The sequence below is a fragment of the Enhydra lutris genome, unplaced genomic scaffold, assembly GCF_002288905.1.
Source record: "Enhydra lutris kenyoni isolate GAN:26980312 unplaced genomic scaffold, ASM228890v2 scaffoldscaffold59, whole genome shotgun sequence".
In the NCBI taxonomy this organism is placed as follows: Eukaryota; Metazoa; Chordata; class Mammalia; order Carnivora; family Mustelidae; genus Enhydra; species Enhydra lutris.
The window spans coordinates 6022101-6039731 of NW_019154143.1; the positions used below are offsets into that span (position 1 = coordinate 6022101).

Here is a 17631-nt window from a genome sequence, read left to right on the forward strand (position 1 = left end):
GTGCTTGCCTAAAAGAAAGGAGATACAGGGAGTCAATGGATACTTACTACAAATTAATTATATTACTTTATAAATTTATCTTTTTAAAAATGCCTTATTTAGTAGAGACTGCATAAAAAGAGTAGAGGATGCATAGGCCAGAAACAGATCCTTTGCTACCATGGACACTTTTAAACCTTAGTTGATGTATTTAATCCTTGGGGGATAGTTTGTACCCAAACAGGGGCATAATATTTCAGAGTTAATAACAAATACAATTGTTTTTAAAAAAGTCAGATCTGGATGGCAGGTGTTATTTTTCAGGGATGAACCCAACAACTCCAGAAGCAGAAGAAAACCTGAAGTCTTGCCTCTCGGCTGATATCCAGCCCAAGAGCCATCTCTCATCTGGTGTGTGGAGGCAGCCAAAGGATGGTAAAGAATGGGGCGAGGAATATGTCACGAAAGACCACCCAGATAAACTCAAGGATGCTGGCCAGGGCAGACACAGCTCCTTGGAAAATGTTTTATGTGAAACCTCTTTAGCTGGTAAGTCCCGCGAGGAAATACAGGCTGAAATTGTGCAGAACAGGAAACCTACAGGCTAGAATCCTTGCAGTATAGGTTCAGGGGACATATGAGACCACTTAGTCTCCAGTTGCCTTTTCAGATGAATTCTAAAGACTATGGAGGTGGAGGGACCCACCTGAGGTCACATGGCCAGCTTGGGACCAGCACCTCGAATCTGGGTATCCATGACTTTTAGTAACAGTGCTTTGGGGGGACAAAAAGGCATAAAGTTGGTGGTGAGGAGGGCAGCTTTTGTGAACTATGTAGTCAGTGACGCAAAATCTTCAGTATGTGCATTTTGGATCAGTATTCTGCTACTGAAATATCAACAGGGTCTTTCTTCCCTCTCTCCTTATTCCCTTCCTTCCTCTCCTTTGTATCACAGATTGCTACTCAACGCTTATTATAGGTCACATAATGGCTCTTCCCCCCAACTATTTTGTGGAAGGCAATTTTTAAAAATTAATTTTTACTACTGAACATGTGAAAGGTTAAATAGTACTAAAACATTTATTAGGAAGAAAGCAGCAAGCACTTTAAATTGTTTTCACAGTTTCTTCTGGTACTTGCTTCCATGTTTTATTTTTTATTTTTTATTTATTTATTTATTTTTTTAGATTTTTTAAATTTATTTATTTGTCAGAGAGAGAGAGAGGGAGAGAGAGCAAGCACAGGCAGACAGAATGGCAGGCAGAGGCAGAGGGAGAAGCAGGCTCCCTGCTGAGCAAGGAGCCCGATGTGGGACTCGATCCCAGGACACTGGGATCATGACCTGAGCCGAAGGCAGCTGCTTAACCAACTGAGCCACCCAGGCGTCCCGCTTCCATGTTTTAAAACAGGTTTATGTTGCCCTTTTTTATCAGTATTTTACTGGGGGATAATTTACATACAGCAAAGTTCATAAAGGTTAAGTTTAAGCTCATTGACTTTTTATATATGTATGTATAGCCTCTTGTGATCACTACTTGGATCAAGATTACAATAGTTCTGTTACCCCCAGAGAGTTCTCTCATGCATCTTACCACCCTAAGAACCACTATTCGAACTTCTGTCACTGTAGATTAGTTTCGTCCGTTCCTGGACCTCATACAGAGGGAATAATACAATGTGTACTCTTTTGAGTCAGGCTTCTTTCTCTCAGTATAATGTGTAGTTCATTTCTTTTTTCAATCATTAAATAAATTTACCACAATTTGCTTATCTGTTCTCCTGTTGATGGATGTTTGGATTGTTACCAGTTCAGGACTATTATGAGCAAAATGGATATAACTATTCTTGTACAAGTTTTTTTTGGAGGTCAGCCCTCATTTCTCTTGGATGCATACGTAGGAGTGGAATCTCTGGATTAGGAGACAGGATTATGCTAAACTTTGAAAGAAAACATCAAACAGTTTTCCAAAGTGGTTGGCACATTTTATACTCCATCCAATAATATCCACGAGTTCTGGTTGCTTCACACCCTTCCCAATATTTTAATTTTAGCCATTCTCAGTGGGGTATACTGGTATTGTAGTTTTAATTTGCCCTTCTCTGATGACTAATGATGTTGAGCATCTGTTCATGTGCTCTTTAGTTATTTGTACATCTTTTTTTATGAAGCGCCTGTTTAAGTCCTTTGTCCAACTTTTAAAGTGCATTATCTTCTTATTATCAATTAGTAGAATTTCTTAATCTATTTTGGGTATGATTTCTTTATTAGATGTATGTGTGGAGAATATTTTATTCTAGTATGTGGCTTGCCTTGTCATATTCTTAATAGTCTTTTGATGAATAGATGTTCTTAATTTTGGTGAAGTTAGTCAATTTTAACTGTTTTATATAGATTGTGACTTATGTGTCCTTCCAAGAGATTTTTGCCTATCCCAAAGTTGTGGAGATATTCTAATATGTTTTCTTCTAAAATCTTTATAGTTTTAATTTTCACATATAGATCTATTACTTATCTTTTTTTTTAGATTTTTTTAGGTAAACTCTATGCCCAATGTGGGGTTCAGACTCATGACCCCAAGATCTAGAGTTGCATGCTCTCCAGACTGAGTCTGCCAGGAGCTCCAATTATGGTGTGAGGAAGGAGTCCAGGTTCATTTTTTTCCCATATGGCTGTCCAACTGCTTCAGCACCTTTTATCAAAAATATCTTTGTTTCTTTCCATATTGAATTGTGTAAAGAACATCAAGTGATTCACATATGGGTGGGTCTAATTCTAGACTCTATATTCTTTTTATTCCAATTAGTAGAGAATTTACAACTTGACAGTATTGAGTGTTCCAATCAAAGAACATGGTATTTGTCTCCCTTTATATAGGTCTTCTTTAATTTTTTTTAGCAGTGTAATGGAAAATCTATCATTTACATTCTTCTTCTTTCCTTCCCCACCAAAGCCTTTGCCCTAGAGTCCTCTGTCTTCCTACCCCCATTCAGGCCTGTTGCACTGTTGCCATCCTGGGACTTTCCACTCTTCCGAGGAATTCCTTTCATAGTTCTCTTATGTTAGATTCCCTTTTGTTTGTTTTTGTCTTGTGTGTCCTTGTTGGTTTCTTGGTTTACTTCTTGTTTCATAGAACCCATCATCCAGTAGCTTCCACATGCTTTGTTGATAATTTAGGTGAATATAAAATCATTTTCCCTCATCATTTTGAACCAATTGTTCCACTGTCCTCTAGTTTCCAATGTTACTGTTGGAATGTGCAATACCATTCTGATCCCCAGTCCTTTGTATTGTACCTGATTATTCTCTCTGGTAACTTTTAGGATCTTTACCTTTGGTATGCTAATGTGTCACAGTGGTCTGAGAATCTTCTTCATTAATTATGCTGTGCACAGTGGGCCCTTTCCTCCAGAAAGATGTCTCCTGGTAATTTTTTTTTCTATTATTAATTTGATAATATCCTCTCATCCATTTTCTTTCTTTTCTCTGAAATTTCTACTAATCTGACGTTGGGTTTCCTGGATTGATGTTCTCCACTACCATCTTTTTCTAGTCTCTTTTTCTTCATCATGTCTCCTTCTTGTTTTTTGGGGGAGTGGGGAAGAAGGCAGGAGAATCTTGATTTTATCTGCCACTCTTTTATCTTTGAAAAAATGCCAAAATTTTCTCCTCCTCCTCCTTTTTTCTTTTGGGAATGTTCTCTTCTCTTAACAAAAAAAAATAGCATCCTGTAACTATTAAATGGGCAGAATGTTTTTCTCGCATCTCTTTGAGGATATTAACCACAGGATTTTTAAAAAAGATTTATTTATTTATTACAGAGAGAGAATGTGTGAGTGGTGGGAGGGGCAGAGGGAGAAAGAAAGAATCCTTGAGCAGACTCCCTGCTGAGCAGGGTCCCCCCCCCCAATGCAGGGCTGGATCCTAAGACCCCAGACCAGGACCCAACCTGAAATCCAGAATCTGTGCTCCACTGGGGCGCCTGGGTGGCTCAGTCCATTAACCATCTGCTTTCAGCTCAGGTCATGACCCCTAGGATGGAGCCCCACATTGGGATCCCTGCTGAGTGGGGAGCCTGTTTCTCCCTCTCCTTTTGCCTGGCACTCTCCCTGTTTGTGCTCTCTCTCTCTGTGTCAAATAAATACATAAAATCTTAAATTAAAAAAAAAAAAGTCAGTGCTTCACCAACTGAGCCATCCAGGCACCCCTTAATTATAGGATTTTTAAAAAGTTTTGTTTCTGTGTTGTCTCTTTTTTTAAATTAATGTATAATTGACATACAACATTATATTAGTTCCAGATGTACAACATAATGATTTGATATTTGTATATATAGTCAAATGATCACCACAATAAGTCTAGTTAACATCATCACCATACATAGCTACAAATTTTTTTCTTTGAGGAGAACTTTTACATCTACTCTTTAAGCAACTTTCAATTATGCAAAACAACACTATTAACCATGCCATACAATACATCCCCTGCATTGTCTATACTTATTCAAAATGTATATATACCTTTTTCTTCTCTTTCATTTATGGTGTAAGTTTAATTCAAATGTCTGAGGATACTTAGCTGATTTTTAAAAAAATATATATATATCTAAGAGAGAGGCCCTAAATAAAAAGAAATGACAATTCTATGTTGGACAAGCTTATCAGTAAATGGACTTCACTATAGGCTAATCCGGTGGCAAATTAACTTTTGGTGGCTGACCTCTTTATGTCAGTGTCTGTAGGTCCTTTTCCCTTGGGTTGTTCATTTTCTTCAGTGAAAGATCCTCCAGTCTCCTGCCTGGAGAGTATAACTCTCCAGGCCGCTGGCATTGCAGGAAGACCTGCAGTGGGAGGAGCTGAGTGGAGTCTCCCCATTCAGTATGCAAAAGCCTTTTCTGAGTCCCCTTGTTTTCCTGTTGGCATCTCAACCCTTCCCTCTACAGTCTTGAGTCCAGACCCCAGAGATAAGGGCCCCTCTAGTTTAATTTTTCCCATTTTCCCATGGCAGGGGGTAGTGGCGGGGATGGGGTGTTGGGGGTGGGGGTGTTGGCAGTGGTGAATGAGGAAGCCATCTGGCATGGGGAGAAGATCCTGGAAGTTCAATTGCCCTATATGTAGACTAAGTCTCCTGTTTTCGGCATTGCTTCTTATTTGTACTTTCTGTGGTACCCAGTGCCTTCACTCCTTGAGCCTTTCTGCTTCTCAGCAGATTTTCCATCTGCAGATGAGAACACCAAGATTTTGTGCCCTTACAATACTGGATTAATTACCACACTTCCATTCTGTTTTCCATCCTCTGAAAACTTGCTGATGTCTTTTTTTATTGCTTTCAGTGTCTTTTTATTGCTTTCTATCATTTGATCGATTTTGGGAAGGAATGGTTGACGACAATTCCCTCTTTGATTTGTTTCTTAAAGCTAAAAGACAGACTGTGGCTCTAGAACTGCTTGAGTCAGAGAGAAAATATGTCATTAACATCTCTCTGATCCTGAAGATCAAGGCAACATTCCAAGGGTCAGATGGAAAGAGGAATTCCAAAGAGAGAAGGTATCCATGTGTTCATTGCCTTTGCTTTTCAGATTGATTAAAATTTAAGGTAAGTTGTTTATTGTTTCCACTTGGGGAATTCTGGGACCTGTGAAGAGTTCCAGAAATAGTCTTTGAAAAGAGTATAGGCAGTGACAGCAGGTAACACCTGGCATGTCTCAAATTTAGACTTAGGGCAGATAAGAAAATGAATATAGTCTCTGAGATCTTCAGTGTCCCTGGAGTGTCTGTAAAGAACCTAAAGGGGGAATAAATGCTACGGGTAAGGGAGACATTGCTCTCTGTTGCCATCTGCGTCTCTTCCTGGGATCACAGGTCTCATGGAGGTAGGCGGGAATGGACGTGGCGGAGGTCTGAAACATTAAGCAGCCATTAGATAAATGGCACAGGGCTGATTAACTCTGGACTTGGACCTTTCTTATATGTCCTGGTGATCCCACAGTACTAGACGGTGCGTAAGTGGTGGGTGTGTGTGTGTGTGTGTGTGTGTGTGTGTGTGTGTGGTGGGGCATGCTTCCACAGGGTCTGCAGTCTATTCAAACGGCATGATTACAAGATTAATCATCCAAGATTACAACATCCCTTGGTCCTTCTGTTCATCATCTTTATATCTTCTCTACTTCTCCTCCATTAAGAAAAGCAGGAAGGAGGAAACTCTGATTTGGTGGGATAGGACTAACATCATGAAGATGTGATAATCCAGATTATTGAGGAAAAGGCCAATCCAAAAGAATGGCAAGTCTGGATTATGGACTATTACAGATAAACGTAGCATTAATAGTCTAAATAGTCAATCAGGTAATAGACACTGGTGGCTCATAAATCGTGAATCTATCTCAGGAAGCCTGTAATTGTATTTTCTCACTTTTTACCATCCCCCAATTTTACTTGGCTTTGCGGCTGCCAGCAATATACGTAGTCACCAGAACACGATGCTCCCCCCATCTAAATGTCTGAGGTGAGGGAATATTCCCCAACAGACTCGAAAGTGGCTTGACTCTTTTTAAGAATCATTTTACTGCAAAGCAAAGTGTAGAAAACAAGGAACAGAAAGGGTAATGTGACAGGGCTAAAGCTCTGACCTCTGGAGGCCCTGGACAGAGCATCACCCTCTCTCAGTGGCCCCCTGGATTCTCGCTGATTGTTCCTTCCCCGTCTGGAACGGTGTTCATGCTCCACTCCCACACTGCCCCTTCGGCCCTCTGAGATGTCTGTCTGGACTCTAGCTATCTCGCTATTGCTAGAGACCTGCTCCGTTTACATTAATCAAATCGAAAGGCAAGTCTACCTTTTGGTGTAGTTTTGCTTCCACATCCGAGATTCGAAGCCAGCAGCATTTCCTCCTCATCTCTGAAAATTTGGGGATGGGGCAACGAGAGAGAGAGAGAGAGAATTGTTTACTCTGGAACACAGTAATCAGGCGCTTCATTGATAACTTCATGAGATCTTCACAAGGACTCTGTGAAGACTACCTTGTAGATGAAGAAGCTAAGGCCCAGAGGGCTTTAAAGCCAAATAGTCAGTTAGTGTGAGGATTCGAACCCAGGCTTGTCTCCCCCAGTCCTTGTGACCTTTCCACATCCCACCACTTCTCTGAGGACCTTATCGTTTCCAAGACATCACCTGACTAACAGCATGTCGGGTTTCTTAGCCAGATGACTCTTCCTATTTCACAGTGTAAACTTCCCTTCAGATCTCAACTGATTTGCCAGGTAGGGATGCTAGAAATGTCCTTGGCTCACTGAAGCTCTCTCCTACTTGCCATCACTTCCTGCTTGTCTAGGATGTTCTTTCATGACTCATGACCCATCTTCCCCAAAGCCCGAGATTAAAAAAAGTTTAAAACTACCATATAATCATATATCATATAATATAAAAGCAGTTATTTCTCACAACCGCAATAATGCTGTTGATGTTAGTTATTTACTAAGCTAACCTTCTTTTTTCTTTTCATAACCAAGACAAGTGAAGCTATATGTCAATACTCTTAGGACTAATATAAAGACTTGAGTTCTGAGCTTAGCAGTGTTGCCATTTTTCCACCTTGGGCTTAGATTTCCAATATCCTCCTTCACTCACTACATTTTTTCTTTTTTCCTAAGCTTTTCTGAAGCCTCCTTGGGTACTTTAAATAGGCCGGCTGAAGGAAATACACAACAGAACGAGATTATTCCTTTCTTCTACTGGCATTTTCCCCATGCAAAGATGAAAATAAATTAGCAACATGCCCCACCTTTCCCATCAGACATTGCAAGCCACCAGCACTTTCCACCCCTGCTGTAAAGTAACCCGGGGGTGAGAATAAAACCCAGTGTAACTACAACTGGACCCTCAAAACTGAGGTTGCCACATCTTCTCAAACCTACATGATAAAACTCTAGGTTTTCCCTGGAGAAAAGTAAAGCCCTCAACAGCCTCCTCAGCATGTTTCAAGCCAGGCCTACCCCTGGCTGAATGAAAGGGCTGGAAGCTGCACGGGGCCCCAGCTGCCAGCTGAGGTCTGAGTGGAACTTGTGGGAGGTTGTTCATTTGCTGGAGGATCACAGAAGTTGCAGCTCTTGGCTTTCCCTGGTCTGATATGCCTAGATAGAGTTACAAGCTCATGATCAAACAGTCCTGTCTGTCAGAATCCTTGGTAGGAGGTCGGGGGCGGGGGCGGGGAGGGGGGTGGTGGTGCCGGCAAGGTCAGCCTGACGGGGTTGCCCGTCAGCCTCCTGAGCTGAACTTCCGCCAAGAGGCCGTGTGCCACGGATCACCACCAGGTGGCACACGCTTCGTCATCAGCGCCCCTCAAATCTGGTCGCGTCCTGGGACTGGAGCTCAGGAGTTATTCTGGCCTAAAATTAGATGGGCAAGAGCAAAGCTATTGATTTGAAACTCTAACTGGGTTTTCCTTGATGGCTTTTAATTGATTTCCCTTGTTTAAGTCCTGTAATGTGGGAGTTGAAATAACTTGGAAGGTTTTAAAAAGAATAAACTACTCAAATTACTTGCTATCATCTCAACCCTAGTAAGGAATAGATAAGAAGTTGAGCGCTTAATACTTTTATCTTTGTGAAAAAGCTGCTTCTGGGAGCCAGGTGTGGCTCTAGGCCAAACAAGGAAGCAGGTTACGTGTGTGTCTACATTGTTTGCTTCTTTCTCCTTCTGCTCTCCATCTCCTGGCTCACCTCCTCCACACTCCTCTACTGATTTCAATAGTATCCTTGTTAAATAATTTTTTTTTCAATATTGGTACAGAACCCACTGTAGGCCATTGCTCTTCATAGAACTTTTGTGTTTCTGTGATACTTGATGGGAACATTACCCTTTTCTGATCCTCACCCTGAAATCTCAAACTATTACCCCAGTTGGACAGTCCAGGAAGCACCTGGACCCCACCCAGCCAAGTTACCAGCTCTCCAATTCTGCAAGGACACTAGTCACAGTGTAGCAGAAGGCAGCTTTCCCAAAAGAAAGAGAAAGAAGTGTAGGCCAGGTGAGGCCAGGCAAGGCCAAGAGAGGAGTAAAGAAAGAGAGAAAGAAAAGAGATCATCTAAGGGATATTACATAACCTATATGGACAACGGATCTCACAGGCAGACTCACCATGGCATTAGACCCTAACGTCTGTCAGTGTCACACTGAAAGTCATGGTAACCTTGGGTGGGGAGAAAGCTATCACATCGAGAACTTTCGTAGGTACAGTATTTTACTCTTTCAGTCCAGTCAGTGGTGCTTTCCTCCATCAACCTTGTGGTCTCCTTCACAGACAGACTATCTCCTAGCCGCCCCTCCAAATTCCCTCTGATCTTGACAGGGATTACTTAGATCTTCTGAGCCCACTGTACCAGCCATAAGGGCTTAGATTGGGAAGTCCCTCCACTTGTGTTGATGGACCAGCTGGCTTCAATTAGGTGGAGACTAGTGGCTTGGGACGGGGAGGGGTGGAAGACTGGAGTGAAGGAATCCTTGTATCTTTTCACAGGTGGCTGGACACCCTCTCTGTTATCTGTGTCTTCTCTGAGCTATAGACACAGGGGAGTTTTTGCTTGACTTGTAGATGGTTTGAAAAAGCTTTTTATTATTTTTTTAATTTTTATTTTATTTCTTTTTTTGGAGGGGAGGATGAAAAAACTTCTTATCAAACTGATGTTCTTTCTCCTGTTCTCGAAAAAGGTCTGCTTGTTCAGGGTTGGCAAAGCACCCCAATTATCCACTGGACACTTATTCTTGTGGAACCCTGGGGGAATATCCAAGTATGTTCAGCTCTCAGTGACAAGCAGACCTTCACTTTCATCTTCGTTTAAGTTTCGGTCTTGCAAGCACAAGGAAACCTACTTTCAGTTCCCATAAGTCACCGAGTTGGAGCTCGAATTCTTGCAGTAGCCCAGCAGAACTCCATTTCCTTGTGGCTTCCCTCCTCATTCCTACAGGCCCCTGACTGCGCCCACCCTTCTCCATGCACCCCCTTCCTCCTCTGTGATTCTCTCTCTCTCTCTCTCCACCACATCCTTCTCTGACATCTCTCTTCCTCTCCTCATTTCCTCTGGAAAAACAAACAAACAAACAAAACACAGCTAGGGATGGGGGAGAGGGATGTGAGAGGAGGATGGGGCTCTGTGAAGCTCCAGGGAGTAGCAGGTCAGGCCTCCCCAGGAAAGACTGTGTCCTTGCCCAGAAGGGAAGGGAAAGGAGCACTTTCACATGCCCATCCTCTGAGCATTTAGGTGCTGGCTTTAACCAAGTTTTGCTTTTTACCTAAATCGGAGTCTCTTATCCAGTAGCTAAGAATGATCAAATGCCACCGAGGTGCTGACTTCTACCACACTAATGAGAGTAGACTCATTTGCACATCAAGTGGGAATAACTTTAAAATCTTGGAAAAGAGTTCCCCTAGAATTTCTACTGTCTCATAAGTGAAACAGTAACAGTCTGGCTTTCAAAAGGCCATTCAAGGGGCACCTGGCTGGCTCAGCTGGAAGAGTGTGATCTCAGGTTTGTGAGTTGGAATTTTTAGATTACTAAAATAAATAAACTTTTTTAAAAAAGCCATTTAAGTGATGTGTTCTTTATTAGTGCAATATACATTTGTGTAGGAGCTATTGATAAAGGGGTCTTTTATTTTATTATTTTAAAGAGTAAAATAACAGATTTATTTATTTATTTTAGAGAAAGAGAGTGAGCGAGTGCACGAGTTGGGGCAGGGGCAGAGGGAAAGAATCCTCAAGCAGGCTCCCCTGCTGAGCATGGAGCCCAATATGGACCCTGAGATCATGACCTGAGCCAAAATTAAGAGTCAGACATTTAACCAACTGAGCCACCCAGGCAGCCCTAAAGGGGTCTTTTTTTTTTTTTTTTCACAAATAGCAAATAGCAATAGCAAATAGATATTTGCTATTAGGCCTATAATGTCAAACTTAAAAAAAAATCCTGAATGCAGAGCAGTGACTCAGAATATGGGAAAATGGAACCTGCTGCATATGTTCTTATAGGGTCTTTTCTTCTGTATACCTGGTTTGTGTGATCCTATCTCTATTCTGTTTCAAGCCTCTTCCCTGGCTCTTTACGGTACCTTGTCCAGCAGCACCTTGATTTGCTTCATGCTCTGCAGGAAAGGGTCCTGAAGTGGCCACGCCAAGGAGTTCTTGGAGATTTATTCCTTAAGTTGACAAATGATGAGGTAAGTGTTTTTAAAAAATCCTTCGTAAACTTGAATTACATGCATCTGTGTCTCCCTTGTCTGCTTCTAAATGCAGGACCTCAAATCAGTGATTTTCAGAGTTAGAAAAACTGCCGAGATCTAGTCTAACCTCCTCACTCTACAGATAATGAAATAAAGTTCAGAGACATTAAAAGACTTTATTGAAATCACTCGGCTAGCTAGGTAGTTGGGGGATCTGTGACCCAAGCCTCCTAACTTCCGGCCCATCGCTTCCCACTGTACTATACCCAACTGCCCCACTGACGATGCACATAAATGTGATGTGCACTAGTGTAAAAATATATACACGAGCACGTACATGTCCATCCACATGTACAAAATAAATATAGGAGGGTTTGTCTATGTGTGTGTATTTCACACCTAATTTCATTCCTTAGATTTAAAACTGTGATGTGCAGTTATCTGTCTTGAATGTTTTTTGTTTTTTGTTTTTATTTTCACTTCCTTGGAGAAAAGGGTGGTAAGTTTCAAAATCTCTATAATGTTCTGCAAAGAAAATTTGACCCAGGCCAGAGGATGTGAACTCAAATGCCTACAGGGCCAGACAGTGATGTAAATGAGTGTAAGTAAGCAGAATGTGGTACAATATGGACCATTGGGAGGTGAGCTTAAGAACATATGCTTTTCTGTAGGAAATATTATCCAATTATTATTCAGGAAGAAGGGACTAGAGTTGCCAGATCTTCTGATATTTTAAGAGACACTGGCAATCCCGAATTTTGTGTGAACATTTCTTATTTTCAAAATATTGTGTAGGCTAATTAAAATTGGTCTGCAAGCCAGAGTTAGCCTGCAATCAAACTCTGTGTATCAACGATGTAGGTGAAATACAAAGTTTGTAAATTATTTACTTATATGGATATAATGCAATCTCTCTAATATCACTTTTACTTATTTGCATTCAGTATGCTTTCTTGAGCTGAGAATTGTTTTATCTGTGGGAATATAACTTTGGAAGCTGAGAACTGTTTTCCTGAAAGCATATAGCATGTGGGAAGCCACCAAACTGATTTTCAAGCAATAAGCAATTGGTAGAAATACACAATTAGTAGAAAAAGTTGAGGATCACTGGTCTAGACACCAAGAGGTGGGTTGGACAAAGTTCCTTATTGGATGTAGATGACTGAAATTAAAAGTAACTTAAAAACAAAATAGGCATTTTTATCATTTAACAATTTTTAAAAATACTTTTTCAACATACGTGGCCCCTCTCTGTTGCGTTGGATTTTCACTTTCTCTCATTGAAACAGGAATATTGAGTTTTGGTTCCCAAGTCCATAGTGATATTTACCTTAAAACCAAAAAGATTTAAGAAATGAATTAAAAAACAACCAAAAAAAACCCATATTAATGAACACATTAAATAAATGATTAAGATACTCTCTGCAAAGTACTCCTTTTTGATATACATGACTCTAGGAAAAATATTAGCTGTTATTCCTACTTCCAGGTTCTTACCATGCGTTTTTGTGTTTGTTTTCAAGAACAATTTCTTGGATTATTACGTTGCCTACCTAAGGGACCTGCCTGAATGCATCTCTTTGGTTCATGTTGTTGTTCTGAAGGAGGTATGGTGACTCTGTGTGTGCACTGCCCTTTAGTTACTTGTGTATCTATAGGTATTTGCTCATCCACCTTGGGGAATGCAAAGTGCTCAGCTTGTCTTCCAGGCTGGGGAATGGCTCGAAGAGAGCCACGGACACTCCTACCTGGGGTTAAAGGAGCCCACTCAAGGAAGAGTGCCAGTGCTTTAGTCCTTGCCCTACTTTACTGACTCTCTTTTCTATTTCACTGGAAGTCTGCATAAAGTAAGCAGCAGTTCTTAGCAGAGATCTTCAGGCTACAGCTTGTATGCTGAATGAGGGGTTCCCCCTGGCCCCAGGATCAGACAACTGGAATCTGAATATTAAACTCAAATCGTCCTGTGTTTGTCAGTTTATAAGATCATAAAGTGGTTCTGACCATGTAGCTTTAAGTATTGCTACTGCAATGCTTTACTAAGTGCTCCATAAGCCCAGATAAATATCTAACAATTCTAGTTATTTTAGGCCAGTAGGAAGAAACTCTATCAGAAGCCTAAAGTTAAGAGTTAATCAAGTTTCACAAGAGTTTAGGGTCTCTTTCTTATTAACGTTTTACTTCAGCCCCTCTACTACTCCCAACCCTCTAAGTATGATGCCTACCATATATTAGCACTCAGCAAATATTTGAGAAAGGGAAAGGAAGGGAAGAGAAGGATAGGGGAGGGGAAGAAAGGAGTGGGAGTGGAGGGGATGGAATAGAAAGGAAGGGAAAGAAAGGGACATGGAGAAAATCCAATGGGTTTCCTCTGCCAGCCCAGCTGACCAGTTACTGGTTATATTCTTTCTCTACCCTCATGAGTCTCCAGTCCACCCTTGGTGCCTACTAAGAAGCGACTGTAATGAGTAATTCCAAGAGAATCTTAATGAATTCATTCAACTCAAATATAATTTATTGAGTGCCCACTCCTGCCCAGCACTGTGCTAAAAAAAGTGAGGGGGGAAGGGGGGTTGTTTGGGAAAGTTGAGTGGATTCAAAAGAATTATATGATATGCTTCCTGCTACAGAAGAAGTGTCTCCTTGAGCATGTCACTCCAGTGAAGGATCATGACACTTTAGAGAAAGAAAATGCCTTAGGAATAAAAAACCCTCCCTACTCTGGTAGGACTGACTTTGGGGTTCTGCAGCCAGAGTTGGAGGGACACTGGAGAGTGACTCTGCCTTTCTTTCATTCAGGGTGACGAAGAGATTAAATCTGACATCTACACACTGTTTTTTCACATAGTTCAGCGCATCCCTGAGTATCTGATACATCTGCAGGTAGGCATGGCTGGGAAGCCACCAAACTGATTTTCAAGATAAACTACTATTCGTGGCTTGCAACTGAGAAACACGGTAAAGGGTCAAGACAGAATCAGTGGTATTTCTAAGGAGTAATGAAATGATTTAGATTGCTGATTACCCCATTCCTACTTTGTGGTATGAACTGAAATCTCAATCTCTAAAATTTTTGGCTCATGACTTCTGCCTTTGAAGTTCTATCTTCATTTTCCAGCAATCACCACTTCTGCTGATCCAGGATCTTTCTCTAGCAGCTTCTGGTGGATTCAGAGTACTTATTTAGTCCCTTCCACCTTGTTCTACAGCCATCTAAATGTACCCCCAAACCCTTACCCCACCTGAAGGCATTTAAGAAGTTTCTATGTAACCTGTCCACTTAACTACTATCTTGACTACTTTCTTTTGGCTTGAGTCCAAGGGCCTACCATATATTGCTTATGTGGTATGTCCCAGAGAAAGCATGAAGAAGATGAGCTGACTTCTGCATACCACTTTTCCCACAGCACCCAACATGGGGCTCAATCCCATGACCCTGAGATCATGACCTGATCCAAAATCAAGAGTCAGATGCTTAACTGACTGAGCCACCCAGAGGCCCCAGTAATTATCTTATTTAATGCTTTCAATAATCCCATAAAATAGGTATCATTATGGTTGCTTCGATAAGGAAGTGGAGAGCCAAATAAATTAAGTAACTTGACCAAGTTAACACACCTCATTGGTGAAAAAAACCTAGGACTGAAACCCAGGTCTTGCAAGCAATCTGGTAAGTAAGAGCCCTTATCCTACCGTCCGACTTGAGTTCAAATTCTGACTCTGCTACTCATTAGATGTGTTACCTAACAAAGATGACATTAACTTCTCTGTGCCTTGATTTCCTCATTTGTTAAATGGAAGTAATAACTGCACCTACCTAACCTAGCTGTGGTAAACACTAAATGAGAAAACAAATCTGTAAAGGCATTAGTACTTGGCAATAGGAAGACTCAATAAATGTTGCTTTCTCAGATCCAACTAACGTGCATGTTCCTCTACCGTACAGTAGGCAGTGTAATAGGAGGGACCACCAGGCCAGGCTTGATCATAACCATTATCCCCTTCCAGCCTGCCTTGATGCTTGACATTCTCACCATTGGTCTGACTTGGTTAGGTCATAAGGCATTGCTTATAGATAGTAATTGCTAGAATGATTCTATTACCTCAGAGATCGAATGAGTAGATCCTCCTAATTTTCAGAGGGAGTTATCCAACGTTCACATCCAACTCAAACAGGAGCAATGGTGACTGTTATTCTCCCTTGGTGTGATGGACAAACAGCGGGTTTAACCATTCAGCTTACAATTAGATTGGCCACATGTACTGTTGTTCTGATTAAATGGCTACCAAACTCTCACAACAGACGTAGGCAAGGTGCACAAGAGACTAAAGTTTAGTTCTAATTATGCAATGCTGCCTCCTTTTTATCTCCATCCAGAATGTCCTGAAATTCACAGAGCAGGAACACCCTGACTATTACCTACTTCTGGTGTGTGTTCAGCGCCTCCGAGTATTTATCTCGCATTACACCTTGCTGTTTCAATGCAATGAGGATTTGCTTATTCAGAAACGGAAAAAGCTCAAGAAGTAAGCTTCTAATGTTGCCATCTAGAGGGTTGATCAAAGGTTTCTGAGAAAAGGGATATAGACAATGTGGATACCTGTCACAAGTGACCTCAGTGTATGTTAGGTGGCTGAAATGCAGTGACGGGGTAGAAGAGAATAGAAAAGAGGAGGGAAATGAGGTGGTCAGGCTGGCTACAGGCGGGAGGGACCTATTACCTGGTGGTAAAATTTCCATCAGGTAATAGGTACAATTATTTTGGAAAAATAAAAACAGTTTTACTCTAATCCCTATGCAGGCCCCCTCTTGTGTTATTAACCATCTGGAAAATAGTTACTGTTTCCCTAAGCTTGCCAGGTTAAAAAAATGTAGCTTAAAGGCCAGAATGTGGTTTCTTTCATGAACTCAACAAGTATTTATTGAGCACTTACTGCCTATCGGTCACTGCTCTGTTACTGAGTATATTACAACCAACAAAACAGACAAAAATCTTTGCCACATGGAGCTTACTTTCTAGAGCTGGACAGCCAGTTAATAAATAGACAGTGTAAGTGCTATGGAAAAAAAAACAAAACAAATAAGGGAGGCGGTTGAACAAATTTCACGCCAAAAAGAAAGAAAAAGAGCTGACTAGAGAGATCTGGGCTTCAGAAGGAACAGAAACAATTCACAGCAGAATTTCCTAATGACCTAAAAGTTCCTTCAACCTCATCCCAACCCAATGAGGAAAACAATCATTTCTGTGGATGTTTGAGACCAGAAAAAGATGCCATCTCCCAAGCTAGGGCTCCTCTAATGGCAGATATCTTCCTATACCACCCCTTTCCCTCAAACTTAACTCAAGGCTATTAATCAGCATCCCTCTTCTTGCCCACATCTAGCTTGCACTGTTATGGAAATAACCTGGTTTGTAGAGGGCCATGGAGAGAGAGAGGAGGGAGAGAACTTCACAGTCTAGCTTCGTTTCTGAAATATTGTCTCCTTGTCTCTCTCGGCATAATCTGTGTGTTCAGAGCCAATTTCCCACTATACATTCCGAAAATCATTACTTCCGTTCTCATAGGTCATCCATGGCAAAGCTGTACAAAGGGCTGGCTTCCCAGTGTGCAAATACCGGACAAGATGCTTCCCCTACTGCTGGCCCCGAGGCTGTCCGTGACAGTGGGATCCACTCAGAAGAGATACTGCAACCCTACCCTTCTGCTCCCAGTTCTGGCCCTACTGTCACGTAAGCACTTGTTGCATGAAAAGGTTATATGGCAATGCCCTTGGGTGCCAAGTCATCTGTATACAGTAGCAGGAGAGCCTGGAATAGGAGAACGACCTACAGGACTCTTCCCTCCCTCTTGCTTCATCAGGCCTATATATGGCAGGCAAGCTGCTGACCCTATGACTGGATCCCAGAGGAAGGCTAATGTTAAGGGGTAGGCCTGGAGGCTGAGGCTACTAGTAACAATTTTATCACACATATCCATGCTCTACCTACAGTGTCTTTGGGTTGAGACAATGACTGGGTGGAAGAAGACAGGAAGGCACGGTGGGGGCGGGGGAGATATACTTAAGTTCTCCAAAAGGTGTAGTAGAGGGAAAGAGAATCTCAGTCAGGGGTGAGTGGAAGTTAAGACTGAGAATAAAAATAGGCCTGAGGTGATGAAGAAAGCATGCTATTTAGCCCTTCCTAATTCCCCCTGAAGCTTCCTCAGAAAGGTATTTCCTAAGTTCTTTTCTTCACTTATGACGGCTTCTCTTAAAGCTGTTTTGTGCTGTGGATGTATTTGATAGCTTTTTAAAGTCTCTGCACACAACCCTTTAGCACACTAACTGGATTCTTATTCATCAAACTTCTTGATGATGTTTACATTAAGAACTAGGCCATTTATATATATTTGGAATTCCTTACCTCTGAAGGGTAAAGTTAAATTAGCTACTTTTGAAACCAGGA

At 41.5% G+C, this 17631-nt stretch overlaps 1 protein-coding gene across 1 annotated transcript in view; it reads left to right on the top strand.

Annotated features, from left to right (window-relative positions):
• The window catches only part of LOC111158483 (Rho guanine nucleotide exchange factor 33), a 46168-nt gene that overhangs the window by 14094 nt on the left and 14443 nt on the right, over window positions 1-17631 (top strand). The window contains exons 7-13 of the mRNA XM_022520526.1: window positions 304-528; window positions 5394-5523; window positions 11053-11185; window positions 12712-12795; window positions 13985-14068; window positions 15564-15712; window positions 16753-16917. Coding sequence (XP_022376234.1) covers window positions 304-528; window positions 5394-5523; window positions 11053-11185; window positions 12712-12795; window positions 13985-14068; window positions 15564-15712; window positions 16753-16917 — 970 coding nt within the window. The remainder of the gene's footprint in view (window positions 1-303; window positions 529-5393; window positions 5524-11052; window positions 11186-12711; window positions 12796-13984; window positions 14069-15563; window positions 15713-16752; window positions 16918-17631) is intronic.